General features: G+C 40.6%; 1 protein-coding gene across 1 annotated transcript in view; it reads left to right on the top strand.

Moving 5' to 3' along the window:
- Adgrg4 (adhesion G protein-coupled receptor G4) overlaps positions 1-14,126 on the top strand; it is a gene marked incomplete at its 5' end in the record, with an annotated part of 92,395 nt that overhangs the window by 26,998 nt on the left and 51,271 nt on the right. The window contains 5 exons of the mRNA XM_041637257.1: positions 1,610-7,342; positions 9,172-9,266; positions 10,917-10,981; positions 12,887-12,926; positions 13,948-14,000. Of these exons, the coding sequence (XP_041493191.1) occupies positions 1,610-7,342; positions 9,172-9,266; positions 10,917-10,981; positions 12,887-12,926; positions 13,948-14,000 (5,986 nt within the window). The remainder of the gene's footprint in view (positions 1-1,609; positions 7,343-9,171; positions 9,267-10,916; positions 10,982-12,886; positions 12,927-13,947; positions 14,001-14,126) is intronic.

Raw genomic sequence — 14,126 nt, 5'->3', positions numbered from 1 at the left:
TCTAAAACCAAACGTTGGGCGCCAAAATGAAGGCGTAAGTCACAAACAATGCCACACCAATTCGGGGTTATGATTATTAGGGTGGTATTTATTTAAAGGGGAAAAAACTTACAGATCACTGTCCCAGGCAACAGCCCTCTACGCAACCAGGAAAGGAGTCTAGTCGCAGGCGGAGCAGGAAGTGAAGAGAGAGAGGAGAGGGAAGTGGCCGCTTTTTTAAAGGGAGAGAAACCACGCCCCAGTGGGCTGGTACCTCAGCGGTGATAGGCTGGAGGAGTGGGAGGACCTCCCGCAACAGTTTATTTTATCACAGCCTTTGAAATTCCTATTACACATGTTTATAATGTCTATAATGCAGATTTTTACAACATATACAGTCATGCATAATCTACAAATGTATATTCATATGCACAAACATAGATGGTCAAGATTCAAGACTTTTTGATCCAGTCTTCAGTGTTCTAATGACTGATAGAAATTTGACCAAGGTAACTGGTCATAGAACTGTTGATGGAGGAGGGTTATCTGTCTATTGGTTAATAAAGAAACTGCCTTGGCCTTTGATAGGACAGAAAATTAGGTAGGCAGAGTAGACAGAACAGAATTCTGGGAGAAAGAAAGCTAAGTCAAGCAGACACTATAGCTCTCCTCTCCAAGATGGATGCAGGTTAAGATCCTTTCCAGTAAGCCACTACTTCGTGGTGCTACACAGATTATTAGAAATGGGTTACTCAAGATGTGAGAGTTAGCCATTAAGAGGCTAGAGCTAATGGGACAAACAGTGTTTAAAAGAATACAGTTTCTGTGTAATTATTTTGGGTAAAGCTAGTCGTGCAGGAGCTGGGTGGTGGGAAGCGACCCGCCACTCTCACTACTACAAACTGTGAGCCAGTAATTCCTTGAACCAGAAGGGTGAGGAATTGAGAAGAATCTAATCTCCATAGCAAGACCCTGCCTTGTGGGGAAAAAGGAAGAAGAGGTTTAATCAACTCAAAAATCAAAGAAACTTTTCTTTTATTACTTCTATGCACCAGACAGTAAGCATGGTGGTTTACACACATTAACTCACAAGTGTCAGGTAAGTTTTATAAGGTAGGATTATAATTCTCATATCACAGAGGAAGGTGCCGAAGCACAGAGAAGTAGACTAAGGCCATAAAGCAAGTTATAAAGCCTGAATCTAAAACTACATCTGACTGAATCCAAAGCTGAAGTTTTGGGGAAGATTTTTAACTCCACAATTGAGTTTTGGTAATGGATATGAACTAATCAGGCTATTGATTTCTTCTTCCATGAGCTTCGATAGGTCTCTTTGCAAAGGTGAATCACCTCAATCAGTGTACAGTTTTGTACGCCTGCCCATATCTTTTATGCAGATACTATGTAATGAATGTCTTCCCACTAGTTATTTATCCAGGGTATTATGAAAAGATAGAGATTTACAAAGTAGAAAATTATCTTCAGAAAAATTAAGTAATCAAATAACACGATTATTTCTGGCACTTACCTCTCTTTAAAAATGAAAAGAAATTATAGAGCTCTTTCTTAAAGAATTGTCTCTAATTTCTAAGGCTGAAGGTAAAGTAACACACGCTTTCTGATTTTTCAGTTGTTTCTGAAAATATGACAATTCAAGAAAGAAGTACAACTGTTTCCCAGCAAATAGACTTAACAACTCCTTCTCAAATTACTGGGCTAAACGCACAGAAAACTGTACTTCTATCCACAGTGGCACCAGAAAGCATGCCGATCTCTACAGTCAATCATGCAGCTATATCACATTCTAATACAATACCCTCACCTCTAGCCACAGTGAGTGTATCAAAAGATTTAAAGACATCTATGGCTCAGACTGCTACATTTTCAGATGGCTTGTTTACTTCAACAGCCATCCCTCTGCCTACCCAGAGTACACCCATTCCTACTGCTACTGACTCCATGAAAGTAACTCAATACCCACATTTAGGAAAAACAAAGACAACAAAAATAGTGGAGGTCATGGCTACTGAAACCTTTCATCCAACTACAGCTGCTGATTTCTTTGACACATCTGGAATTACCAGGAATTCCGTTGTACCTGAGACTTTAACATCTAAATTCCAGTCAGCTGTTGGGAAGACAACTTTATTCTTGGTGACTGAGTCAACATCCATGTCTACAACGTCTTGGTGCAAACACAAACACACAGATGTTGCTACACTCCCTACCTCTAAATCTGGGCAAGAATTTCTTGTATCTCCAGCTTCCAGAACCGCACCTTGGTCCACACTAGAAGAGACTTCAGCTATTGCTACTGACATTGGAATTGCATCAACCTTCTCTCCAGAGTCTTTGCTCACCTCCACAGCTGCTCCCACGAATCCTGTTTTTTCCGGAAATCATGTGACATCTACCTTGTCAACAACTAATGCGGAAATGGCATTCGCAGTCCATTCAGTGTTGCCTATGAAGACCACATCTTCCCTAAGAACAGCGAAAGCAGAGTTAGTATCTAGAAATTTCCAAGATGTCTCTTCATCCAAAATGGAGGATGCTATATCTACCCCTATGCCTAAAGAGACCTCTCCTATGGCCTTTTCTTCCACTACATCCTCTCCAGTCATTGGAACGCAGGGTGTACCGACAGTTGATACTGAGAGTACACATCTAGCCTTAACTCCCAGAACCAAACTTGTCCTCCCATTGGCTGCTTCAGTATTCTCTACCATAGAAGGGCTAGTCCACACCAAGAATATGCCCACCACTGATGAGCCCATGCTCACTTTGATTTCTACTGAGTCATCTTCTACATATAATGCATCTGAATCAGGTCTCACATTTGTAACTGAGAAAACTGACTATCAATTCTTCACCACTTGGACTCCAGAGCCAGATCAGACACTGTTGACCTCTAGGAATACAACCACTCCACCTACATTCATGCCTAATGAAAATCTTACATCATCATTCCAAGATAATATTGCTAATATAGACAATTCATCCATGACAACTAATATCACTCTACTTGAAACATCCACAGACAGCAAGGGTACCACCAACTCTGATGCTACTACTGCCAGGTATACAACAGTTCTATCCAAACCAACATCCCAATGGCTTAGTAATTTCTCCAATGTTGCTGAAATCACATCTATAACTAGTCAGCCTGAGTCGAAACTCACCACCTTCTTAAGGCAAAGCAACTCTAAGCCCACAGTAGCTGCAAATGAACTTCCCTCAATACCAAGGGAGACAGTTGTTCCATCAGTGGCTATATCTACCCTCACTTCCATTAAGTCAAATTTTTCTACTGAGAAGAGCACTTCTGAGACAGCACAGGTATATACAAATGGTATGAGCACATTGGGTGATACTATGGTCCCTCCACCAATGTCTGCGACAACACAGAGATTCCATACCACTGTGGCAAAAGAAACCACTTCCCATCATCCTAAAGTAAAATCAACTATAGCAGCAGTAGCTGAGATTTCTCCATTTGCAGCAATGCTGGAAGCAACAGATGAATCAGCGCAAATGGTGACAGCTTCCATCACTGCTTCCCCCTTTCCAGATATAGATACATTGACTACTGCATTGGATAACCAAACTGCAACTACTGGGATAGGAGTGAGCTGGCTTTCAACAAAACTGACGCAAAGCACACCTAAGAGTTCACCAGAACCCTTTAACTCAACCCATACCTGTACAGTACACAGTACTGCAGAGACATCTGAGGGGAATTCAGCTTCATCACCCATTTCTCCAAGCACCCAGACACTCCCTGAACTTCTGGGTTCTTCAACAAGGATAATAGGAGCCACTTTCTCCACTACTTCTTCGCAGAAGACAGCTGTTTCTTTCTCTGCTTCCATCTCGCCTCCACAGGCTGCAGCTACTCATTCCTCAGAAATCCCTCAACCTACTACCCACAAGTTCTCACTGCCAGTTAATGTCTCTGCTGTCACCTCTCCTGCCACCACTATGGTGTTTTTCTTTGAGACCAAGGTTACCCTGCCTCAACCTTCTACTTTGGCCGGGGATGTCACAACATCTACACTCTCAGTTGGCTCTCCTCTGCCAACAGGGACAATGACCACAGCAGCGGTGCCACCAGTGAGCCCAACAGCTTCTAGAGCCAGTGATATCTTGCTTACCCACAGTGACTCATTTCTTACGACATCAGGAGTCACAACTGTCCTTTCCACAACAGCACCCATGGCAGCTTCCTCACTGAGACCTCCCACTCCTGTGATAACTAAGGCTATAACCACCCTCCCCCCTATCTCAGCTGACTCAGTAAGTCCATCCGTACACACTCTTGTCTGCTCAAGACCTCCCCCTAAGAACATTACTCTTGTTTCCTCTACTTACGCTAACTCTACCACATCTACATCGGTAGCAACACCATCTGGATCTCAAGTTGAGGATTCCACACATGTTTTTAGCTCTCCCTATACTTTAAGTAGCAGCGGAGATGTTGGTATGGCTTCTAGACCTGCAGAGACATCTACTGGTGGTGAGACCATGTCCCTCGGCACCTTTGTCGATAAGCTTACTACCTCAGCAGAAACCAAATCTACCGCATATATTGTAAACACACTCGTCTCCACCCAGTTGGCGGCTGCAACCTCTATGTTATCTTCTGAGAAAGAACAGACCAAAACCTCCATGGGGCAAATTCCCAGAACTACAAGGGTGGCAGAAATTTCTCCATCCAAGACTTCCTTTATTTCAGACTCCCAGGGCACCTTCCCCTGGGAAATGTCAGACACAGAATTTTCTGAGACTACAGAAATCTCCAGCCACCAAACACAATTGCCTTCTGAGATTCCACCTGGGAATCCAACTTCTCTGAATTTCACCACATCTTCTTCTGGGAGCACACAGACCACAGAAACATTGACCTCAAGTACCATAGTAGGTCTTCATGTTTCAGAAGGGTCGACTAGTCTTGAGGAAACAACACCCTCTTCACAAATTCAGACAATAACCAAGTCTTTGTCTCCTGATAAAGAAAGGACAAGTGCCCTTTTGGAATATCCTCCCAGGACTGTGGAAAAGATAGAGAGTCCCTCTGCTGTGACTCATTCAGACACAAGTCACCAGGCTACTTCATCCGTAGACACTACAACTTCCAGGACAGCTAGAACATTCCATCCTGTGCTCATCAACACAGTTCTTTCACACCTCCTTTCACCAAAGACACAACCTGAGTCAACATGGATTGCTTCTTCCACTTCTGAAAGCACACAGACTCTCCCTCAATCCTTCTCTCTTCTCACACCTGGACCACTTGACACCAATTTTACAATGATCACTCCTGATGGGAGCACCACCGTCTTTTCTGCTCCAAATAAACCTATAAACTTTCCTGGAGAGACCTCTACTGGAATGTCCACTCCTATTCACCAGATGTCTTCATTGCCACTCAGCATTACTACCTTCACCCCTAAAAAGGTTTCTGACACCCCTACGATACTAATGACTAAGTCTTCCCGAACAACAAACTCAGGCCATTTGAAAAGTGTCTCTATAGGTACTTCAGGACTGACGTCGGAGAAGTCATCAATGCCAGTTAATAACTCTGTTTTCTCAACTACAGTGCTTCCTTCTAATAGTCCTACAAGCCTTTGGGCATTCTCTTCTTCATTGTCTTCACCTTCCCCTAAGCCTACAAAAACCACTCATGCACTGACATTGGGTACCACACCAGTATCATATGCTGGACCTCCTTCACAAAGCATAGTCCTTTCCCCTACTTTCACTAATTCAGCAGAGGTAGAGGTGCCATTCAAGAATACAACTGCACCTGTTTCCTCTCCAACAGAGCTAGATTTTTCATCTACAAAAACTATTCCAACCGTTATGGCGGCTGGGACAGTGACTTCAGTTATAGGTGCCACCTCCTCCTCTCCGCTCAGTTCTAGGAATACTGAAGCCATTTCCTTCACCCTAAAGACCATGTTTTCTTCGTTACTTTCAACAACCCAGCAACCATCACAAGAAAATGAGGCTACTACTCTGGACATGTTGCCTGGGATTACCAACAGTTCCCCATCTCCTGAGAGCAGTGGTGGAGAGACACAGCTCATTAATACCTACTCTGCAACTCCCATCCCTGCAAGTGGACTTTCAGCTACACCTTCAGATAGTTTTTATACTTCCTCGAATATTCAAGTTTCCCCATCTTCGACTAACTTTAAAGGCACCCCTACACCTACAGAAGGTATAAAGTCCACACAGATATACCTTTCCCGTGATACAGGAATGATGAGTTCCTCGTCAGAGAATATTTTGCTAACCAGTGAACTAACAAGTAGCAATGGATGTGTGGTTACTCCCGCTTTATACCCTTCATGGACCCAACCCCCTGGAACTCCACCTTCTTTGGCATCGTTTCTTTACTCACCTCATAGCACTGAGGCCAAGTTTCCCCTTACATCTCAAATGGGTGAGGTCCCAGCATGGAGAACAAGAATCACACCGGGTATTGCCCAGTCACTACCTACAGCCTCCAGAAACACGGCCGGAGGTGAAGAAGATGCTCCACTTCCAGTTTTCATAACTAGTATAATGACACCAGACAGAGTGGAAACAGAAAGCCCTCACTTTACTCTTGGGACTTCATCAACATTGCAGATTGGTCTGGTTTCTAGAGATAGTGAGACAATGCCATCGATTTTCACATCAGAAAGCCTTCCTACTTTTGGGCTTTCTGAGAATACTTCTTTATCAATATCTTCCACAGTTCTCCCTACCACGTTGGCTGTCATTTCCGGAGCTACCTCATCGACTAGGACTTTATCTAGTCTCCCTTCAGGCTCTCTGGCAACTGTATCTAATCCTTGGCATCTTCTAACTTCACCTGCAGGAGAAATGGCAGAATCGATGTTTTCAGTTTCAGGCACAATAGCAGCATCCCCTAACTTTCCAACAGTATCCTGTTCTGATGGAAGCACCACTCCCACCCAAAGCACTCCTCCAGCTACACTAGGCATCATCGCTGCTGACTCTCTGACTTCTCCGCTCCTATCTACAAAAGCCAAAGGTGAAAGTCCACACACGTCTACATCCCTTAAATCATCCCCCAGGACTACTGTGGCTCATAACTCCAGGACTGCGTCTGAATTCACATCCTTTAGCAGAAAGAGTATATCACCTTCTGTAAGCAGTCACGACCTATCTACTACATCCACAGCTATAGGGCCCTCATTTCCACTGATGTCTGCTGAGATGACACACCCTTCTGCAGCGACTGGGTCTTCATTAATCTCTTCATCTTTTAAGTCAACTTGGGTAGACTCCACGTTTTCCTTTCTGTTTACACAAGCATCTACTTCGCCAATTGCTACAGTGTCTACAGGTATTTTATTCATATATCTTTACAAGTATTTTGTTCACATATCCTTAACGGAGTACATGAACAATGAATGGGCCATTTGTTCTCCGAGTTTTCTGAAGGCAGAAAATGAGAGAGAAGGATGTATGTGTTTCTTTTCCCCTTAACATCTTTGGCACACAATTGCCTTTTCTAGGCACAGAACTCTCCAGCTGTCTTTCTTGTCTCTACTTAAATATATTACAAGTGGGTTGTTTCACAAAGTATGGCATTTTGAAGCATTCTGTACAGTTGTCTTGTTCTTGATGTCCTGAGTGTGACTCTGCCCATATGAATATAGACTAGGAACATCATCTTTACCCTGTAAAAGCATTATACTGGGGGTGGGAGGTATGGAGAGATGGCTCAGTTATTAAGAGTACTGTCTGCTCTTCCAGAGGACCCTGGTTCAATTCCCAGCATCCACATGGAGACTCAAAACCCTCTGCAACTGTCATTCCAGGAGATCTGATACATTCTTCTGGCATCCTGAGGCACCAGGCATGAACATGGTGCACAGACATACATGTAGGCAAAACACCAATGCATATAACAAATAAATAAATGAAAAATGATCATATACCTTTAGGCTTGATGATGTTTTCCACACAACAGAAATTACACACACACACACACACACACATACACACACACATGCGTGTGCACACACACACATGCGTGTGCACACACACACACCACCACCACCACCACCATCATCACCGTAAACAACAACAAAAACCAAAACAACACATGCACACAAAACCCAAAATTGTATCGTTGTGTCTTGGCTCTTGAATTCCTCCTGTGTAGGTCTGAACCCTCTCTAATCCTTACATTTAGATGACTAGAAATGTTTAGGGAGTATTTGACATTCATTTTGTTCAAATATTAACAGTTCTGCATCTTTTAAACCATTTGCTTAATTTATTTCATTTTTATTATTTTTATATTATTTTATATGTAGGAGTATTTTGCTTGCATGTGTGTATCTTCACCTCATGTATGCCTGGTGCCCAAAGAGACCAGAAAAAGGTGTTGAGTACCCTGGAAATAGAGTTACAGGTGGTTGTGAGTCACCATGTGGGTCTGGGAACTAAACACAGGTCCTCTGCAGAAGCAGCAAATGCCCTTAACTGCCGATTCATTTCTCTACCCCCTATTTGTTTATTTTCTGTATGCATGTGGGGGCATGTGTATCACTGTGTACTTGCAGAAGAAATTGGACAACCTGTGGAAGCCAGTTCTCTCTTTCCACCATCTGGGTCCCGAGAATCAAACTCAGGTCATCAAAGCTAGGTGGCAAGTGATTTTATTTGCTGAGCCATTTCCTTGGCTTAAACCAATAACTTTTAAGATTCTAAAATAAAGATATAAAAAGATAAGATCAGGAGGAACATAAAGAAAGAAAACTCTGAAGTAGGAAGGAAAGCAGTGGGGAGAAAATAATTATTTTCTTAGAACAAATAATCTTAAGACACAGCATGTAGTGTGGCTGTTGAATGAGCTAGAAATCAGTTGGCCAATAAAAGTATGGATTTTTAGGGGATTTGTAGCAAGTCTGTATAGAAACTTCATAGAGACCCATGGGAATGGCCACATCATCAAAGCAAAGATGGGATGGTAGTACCTTGCATATTTTGTTCTTAGTTATGCAACCTCAAATGCCAATTCTTGGTGTTAAACTAAGCAAAATTTAGGAATGAAAATAAATTGTCGTTTTGTTTGCTATATAATGGAGAGCACTTCTCAAATTTTGAGAAATCAGATTTCTTCATGTAAATAGCTAAAATCAATCTGTTTATTTTTTATTACAGTTTCCTTCTACAATATCAAAATTACCTTCTCTGTGTTTGATGAAGAGCCAAGAGTCCTTCTTACCACTGCTATACATGACTTTACAAAAGATTGGGTAAAATGCTCTTTTAAATATTTATGGTACTTATTGAATACATATGACCAAGGCCAGGTAGATTGAAAGTAGCCTCCCTTTTCTACTGATAATCCATTTCACAGATAATCAGTTCAGATTGTTTTCACTGCATATGTATTTACTCTGCAGGCAACACTCTGAAGATGTATGCAATCCCTTTCATAAGAGCAGTGTTGAAAGCTTTTATGAGATGTTATTTTCATTTGTTGAGATCTGTACATTTTCCTCCACAGACACAAATTCTGAGTCACTGCCAAATTTTTCTAGTTAGAGGAAATAGAGCACTGACGACCAAGTCTATGGCATAGTGTTTATGTAGCTCTATTTTCTGTACTTTATTTTTTGTTCGTCTACAGCACAGTGAAAATTTTACTTGTCCTTACATTTTTTTGATAATAAAACTGAAGCATACTGTGAAATTGAAGTTCATATGAAAACACCTAAAACAGACGACACCTGTCCTCTACTGCTCCTCCGAATAAGTTAAGATATATTTTCGAAGATTTTTCTATACAGTTACAGAAAAAGAATTGGTATACTAATTATGCCACTCTTTACCTTGTTGGTTACCTGTGGATTTTTTCTTAATTCTGGGGAGCAAACCCAAATCCTTGTACAGACTAGGCAAACATCTTACCAGTGATAAAACCAATAGTGGTTTACAATGTGTCTCTGAGCATATTTGTGGTAGTGGGTATAGCTATGCTTATACAGTTTAGCAGACACATAAGATTTTACTATATGTATGTAACAGAAGTTTTCATTTCACTTTCAAATCTAGATGTCTGTTGGTAGGCATTTAGGTTGCTTATATATTTTCTCTATTTTAAACAGTTCCAAAAATGTTCCTTCAATCATTTTAGAGATCTTTGAATATTTTTATAGGATTAATTTTTAAGTTTTTAATCATTGGATCAAAAATCATGAACATTTTACATGTTAAAGGTTATCTTAAAATGGTCTTCAGATAAGTAACAACACCAGTGTACACCTTAGGCCCAGCAGTGAATGATCATACTGGTTTTCCTGGCCTCCATTAGCACTCATGTTCAAGTGTGTATGACCCAATTCTAAAGTGCTTGAAAACAGTGAGTGTTTCAGAGTGTTCAGGCTGTCTCACAAAAATACACCAACCGAATGGCTTCAGAACAGCCATTTGTAATCTCCCAGTTCTGGGCAGTAAGTAGTCAGGGTTGGGTAGAGAAGCTTAAGACAACAGTGCTGGGAGGGTTGCATTTGGGTGAGATTTCTCAGTTTGGCCTTTTCCCTGTGCCTTCGAATGGTGTTTCTTTTGTGCAATACATCTCTGCTTTCTCTTTGTTTTCTTATAAGGATAACAGTTTTTATTGGATTTGGGCTCCCTAATGGCTTTATAAATGAATATGATCAGATTGCTGATTAGGGTTTCCAACTTGACGATAGGTTGGGGGGCCCCTTAGCTCCCAACAGTGTGTACAAATGTTAAATGAAATCTGGAGCACGTTTGGGAACGTTGGGTTCACTGAAATGATTGAAATGATTACTGCAGCTCACATTGTCCCAAGTGACTTCCTTGACTTAAAATGGAAGAGTGGCCACACAAACACTGATCTTCTCCTTTTTTTTTTTTAATGATTTTTGATTTTACAGCTGAATTATATGCTTCAAAACAGCGAATTTTCTCTTGCTAACTTGACTATTCAAATCATAAGCAGGTATGTAAATGGCATCTTTTGTGAGTTGAAGTGAAATTGAGGGACCACCTGGGCCTGTGAGTTTCCTTTGTTGTTATCTAGGAATGAAGAACACATTTGTCTCACTGTAGGTTGTAAAACCAATGGAAGAACAAAATAAAACAAAACAAAACAATTCAGAGAGAAAAACAGGGAAATCAGAGACTCATTTTGCAACATTCTATTTTCAGTATAACAAATCTAGTTTTAGGAGAGTGAAAATACACTCACATGTGTTGATGGAAGTTTCTGTCCTGCCTAGTTCTGTAGCCATTCAGTCCCAAATAAACACACAGAGGCTTAATTAATATTAAACTGTTTGGCCTATTAGCTCAGGCTTATTATTAACTAGCCCTTATAACTTAAATTAACTCATAATTCGTGTCTATGTCCAGCCATGTGGCTTGGTACCTTTTCTCAGAAAGGCATTCTCATCTTGCTTCCTCTGTGACTGACTGACGACTGACTGCCTTTCCTCTTCCCAGAATTCTCCTATTTTGGTCACCCCACCTATACTTCCTTCCAGGCTACTGGCCAATCAGCATTTTATTAAACAAATTCTAGTGACAAATCTTTACAGTATACAAGAACATTATCCCACAGCACACATGAGAAAGGCTTCTACCCATCCGTGAAGCTTCTGATCCTAGACTCAGACACTTCTCACTAGGTGACACCTCAGAACATTGCCACATGTAGCTGTCCCTCCGTGTGACTGTCTACTTTCAATATGTTGGCTCTTTGGTTTCTCTTATGTCTTCAAATAAAATAGATTTATGAAGGTATATTTATAACTGCAGGTTATCATAGGTGATTGCCTTAGTGTAGACTTCAATAGTAATACTTAACACAGACTGGTAAGTTTTAGCCACAAAAGCTGTTTTCCTCACACTTCAGTGTGGTTGGGTTCTGAGGAAGGACCTTCTTGAGTCTTCACATGCTAGGGAGCACAGACAGGAAGCACTTCTGTCTTTACTTAAAATGTTTGCTAGTTCACAAATGCTGTTCATGGGGGCTCCACCCTCATTAACTATTACCTCCCAAAGAACTCATCATCTAATACCACCTCATTAGGCTTCAACATAAAAATTTTGACTAGACACACAAATTCAACACTCCCCCCCCCAAAAAAAAAAATTGAAAGCAAATGGGAGGTATTTGGAGTCTTCAATATTGTTTTAAAAGTCACATGGTGATTTTATTCAATGTAAAAGTGATGTTACCATTGTAAAATCTATGTAGAAATAATGTATAGAAATCTATGACTTGGATATTGAAAATCTATAAAACCCACATTTTCCCACCCCTTGAAGAATACTTGTGGACATCTAATATCATATATTCCTGTAGCTCTTTTTAATGTATTTAGTAAAAGAGTTCCAACTCTGTATACTGCTTAAGAACTTTCTTTTCTTGTTTCATAATAAATCATGCACATCTTCTATGTCATAATACAAAAGCTAGGTTGTTCTCTTTTCTTTTTTTTTTTTGAGCCAGGGTCTTGTTGTATAGCTCTGGCTGTTCTAGAACTTGCTATATAGACTCAGGCTGGCCTCAGACTCATAGAGATTTACTTACTCTTATCAGGGGTAGTGTAATTAAATGCCTGTACTACCTCTCCCACCTTGGCATATTCATTTTAATGATTGCATAGATATATTTGAGTAATTCCCACCATTGCATATGCATTTTTAATGCACTGTTGCTGAGTAAAAGTCTTACCACCACTTTAGTGTGCAAATAATGATCAAGCTCATTTCAAGGGTCCCCTTGGAGCCCCAGCACGATTGGAATTCTGCTGCCTCAGACCTGTTGTTAACCTTATCTTGCAACCCATGTATTTGGTCCTACATTTCATTTTCCTATGATTTTGTGATGCTTTAACAGAAAGACTTCTGAAGAAGAGATGGCCATGTACAGACATATTGTAAGTAATTTTTCTAAATGAACCTACTTGTGACCCATTCTGAAAATGATTAGCCATAAGTAAGTAACTCTGAACTGACCAGGCGGCAGCAATTAAAAGATTTTGTGGGCAGAGTGTGTGAAATGACTTAGGGATCATAAATGGTAACATGTTTTCTTGATTGTGGACATCTCACAGAAAAGTCTCACTCTCCCACGATGCAATTGTTTGTAAGTCCACAATTTGACTAAGAAATCTAAATCCCTCCTTTCTGTATTTGTCGTTAGAGCGCAGCAAACAAGCTCTCATCTTTTTTGACCCAAATTCCAGTACTTATTTCAGTTCCTCAGAACTGTGCAGTGGCACACTCCAAAGTGGTTAGAAATCACACAGCTTTTAAGGCATTTAAATATGATCTAAATATTTAGACTATATAGAATACAGTAAATCCAATAGTTCATTCTAAGTCATCTGCCACCCTTTAAAATACTTGCTACAAACAGCTGTCAAAATTTAAAAAATGCAACACACAGCTAACACAATATAACTAAAATTTCTGTAAATACTATGTTTAAATGCTCTCAGGTTGCAATCTGCCAAAGCTCCTAGTTCCTTCACATTCTGACTGTGGGACCTGGGGCAAATGAACCAACCTCTCTGTGCCTCCATTTCCTTATCTATTAGATGGACAGAACTAAGTAGTATTTGTTAAGTGCTAGCTCGGCTTAGAATGATAAAACATTTTATGCTTGTCATCAGCACCATGTCAGTATCCAGACTGGGATGCTGAGTAGATGATTACCATTCCTGAGAGTCAGCTGTTTCATCGAGAAAGTGGGGTGACAGTCCTTGTACGGTCTGCTCTTTAGGCTTGGTTTGAAGGCTAAACACATTAGTGTTCTGCTTAAGGGATATTTGAAGAAGGCATTGGTTGTGTGAATGTAAAGAATAATTCTGATTTTCTTGTTAATGATAAGCCCTCTGCTTAAATTTGATGTTTGTTCTAAGACTTTAGTGACTATATTATCTTTTTTCCTATCAGTTGGAACAGAAAAATGGGCAAGGAATGGCCACAATTTTTCATGTACCATACAGGCAAGTGATATGTTTATTCATAGCCGGTACATTCAGTTCTGATTCGCCTTCCTTCTAACTCTGTGTGTGCAATGTGCAGCCTTTTTTTTTTTTTTTTGGTCAGCATTGTCAAAGGGAGAGTAAAGT

Source organism: Microtus oregoni, unplaced genomic scaffold, assembly GCF_018167655.1.
Source record: "Microtus oregoni isolate MIOR12 unplaced genomic scaffold, Mior012 000052F_002, whole genome shotgun sequence".
NCBI lineage: Eukaryota > Metazoa > Chordata > Mammalia > Rodentia > Cricetidae > Microtus > Microtus oregoni.
Note: the sequence above shows the minus strand (reverse complement) of the source record. Positions and strands in the feature narration are given on the sequence as shown.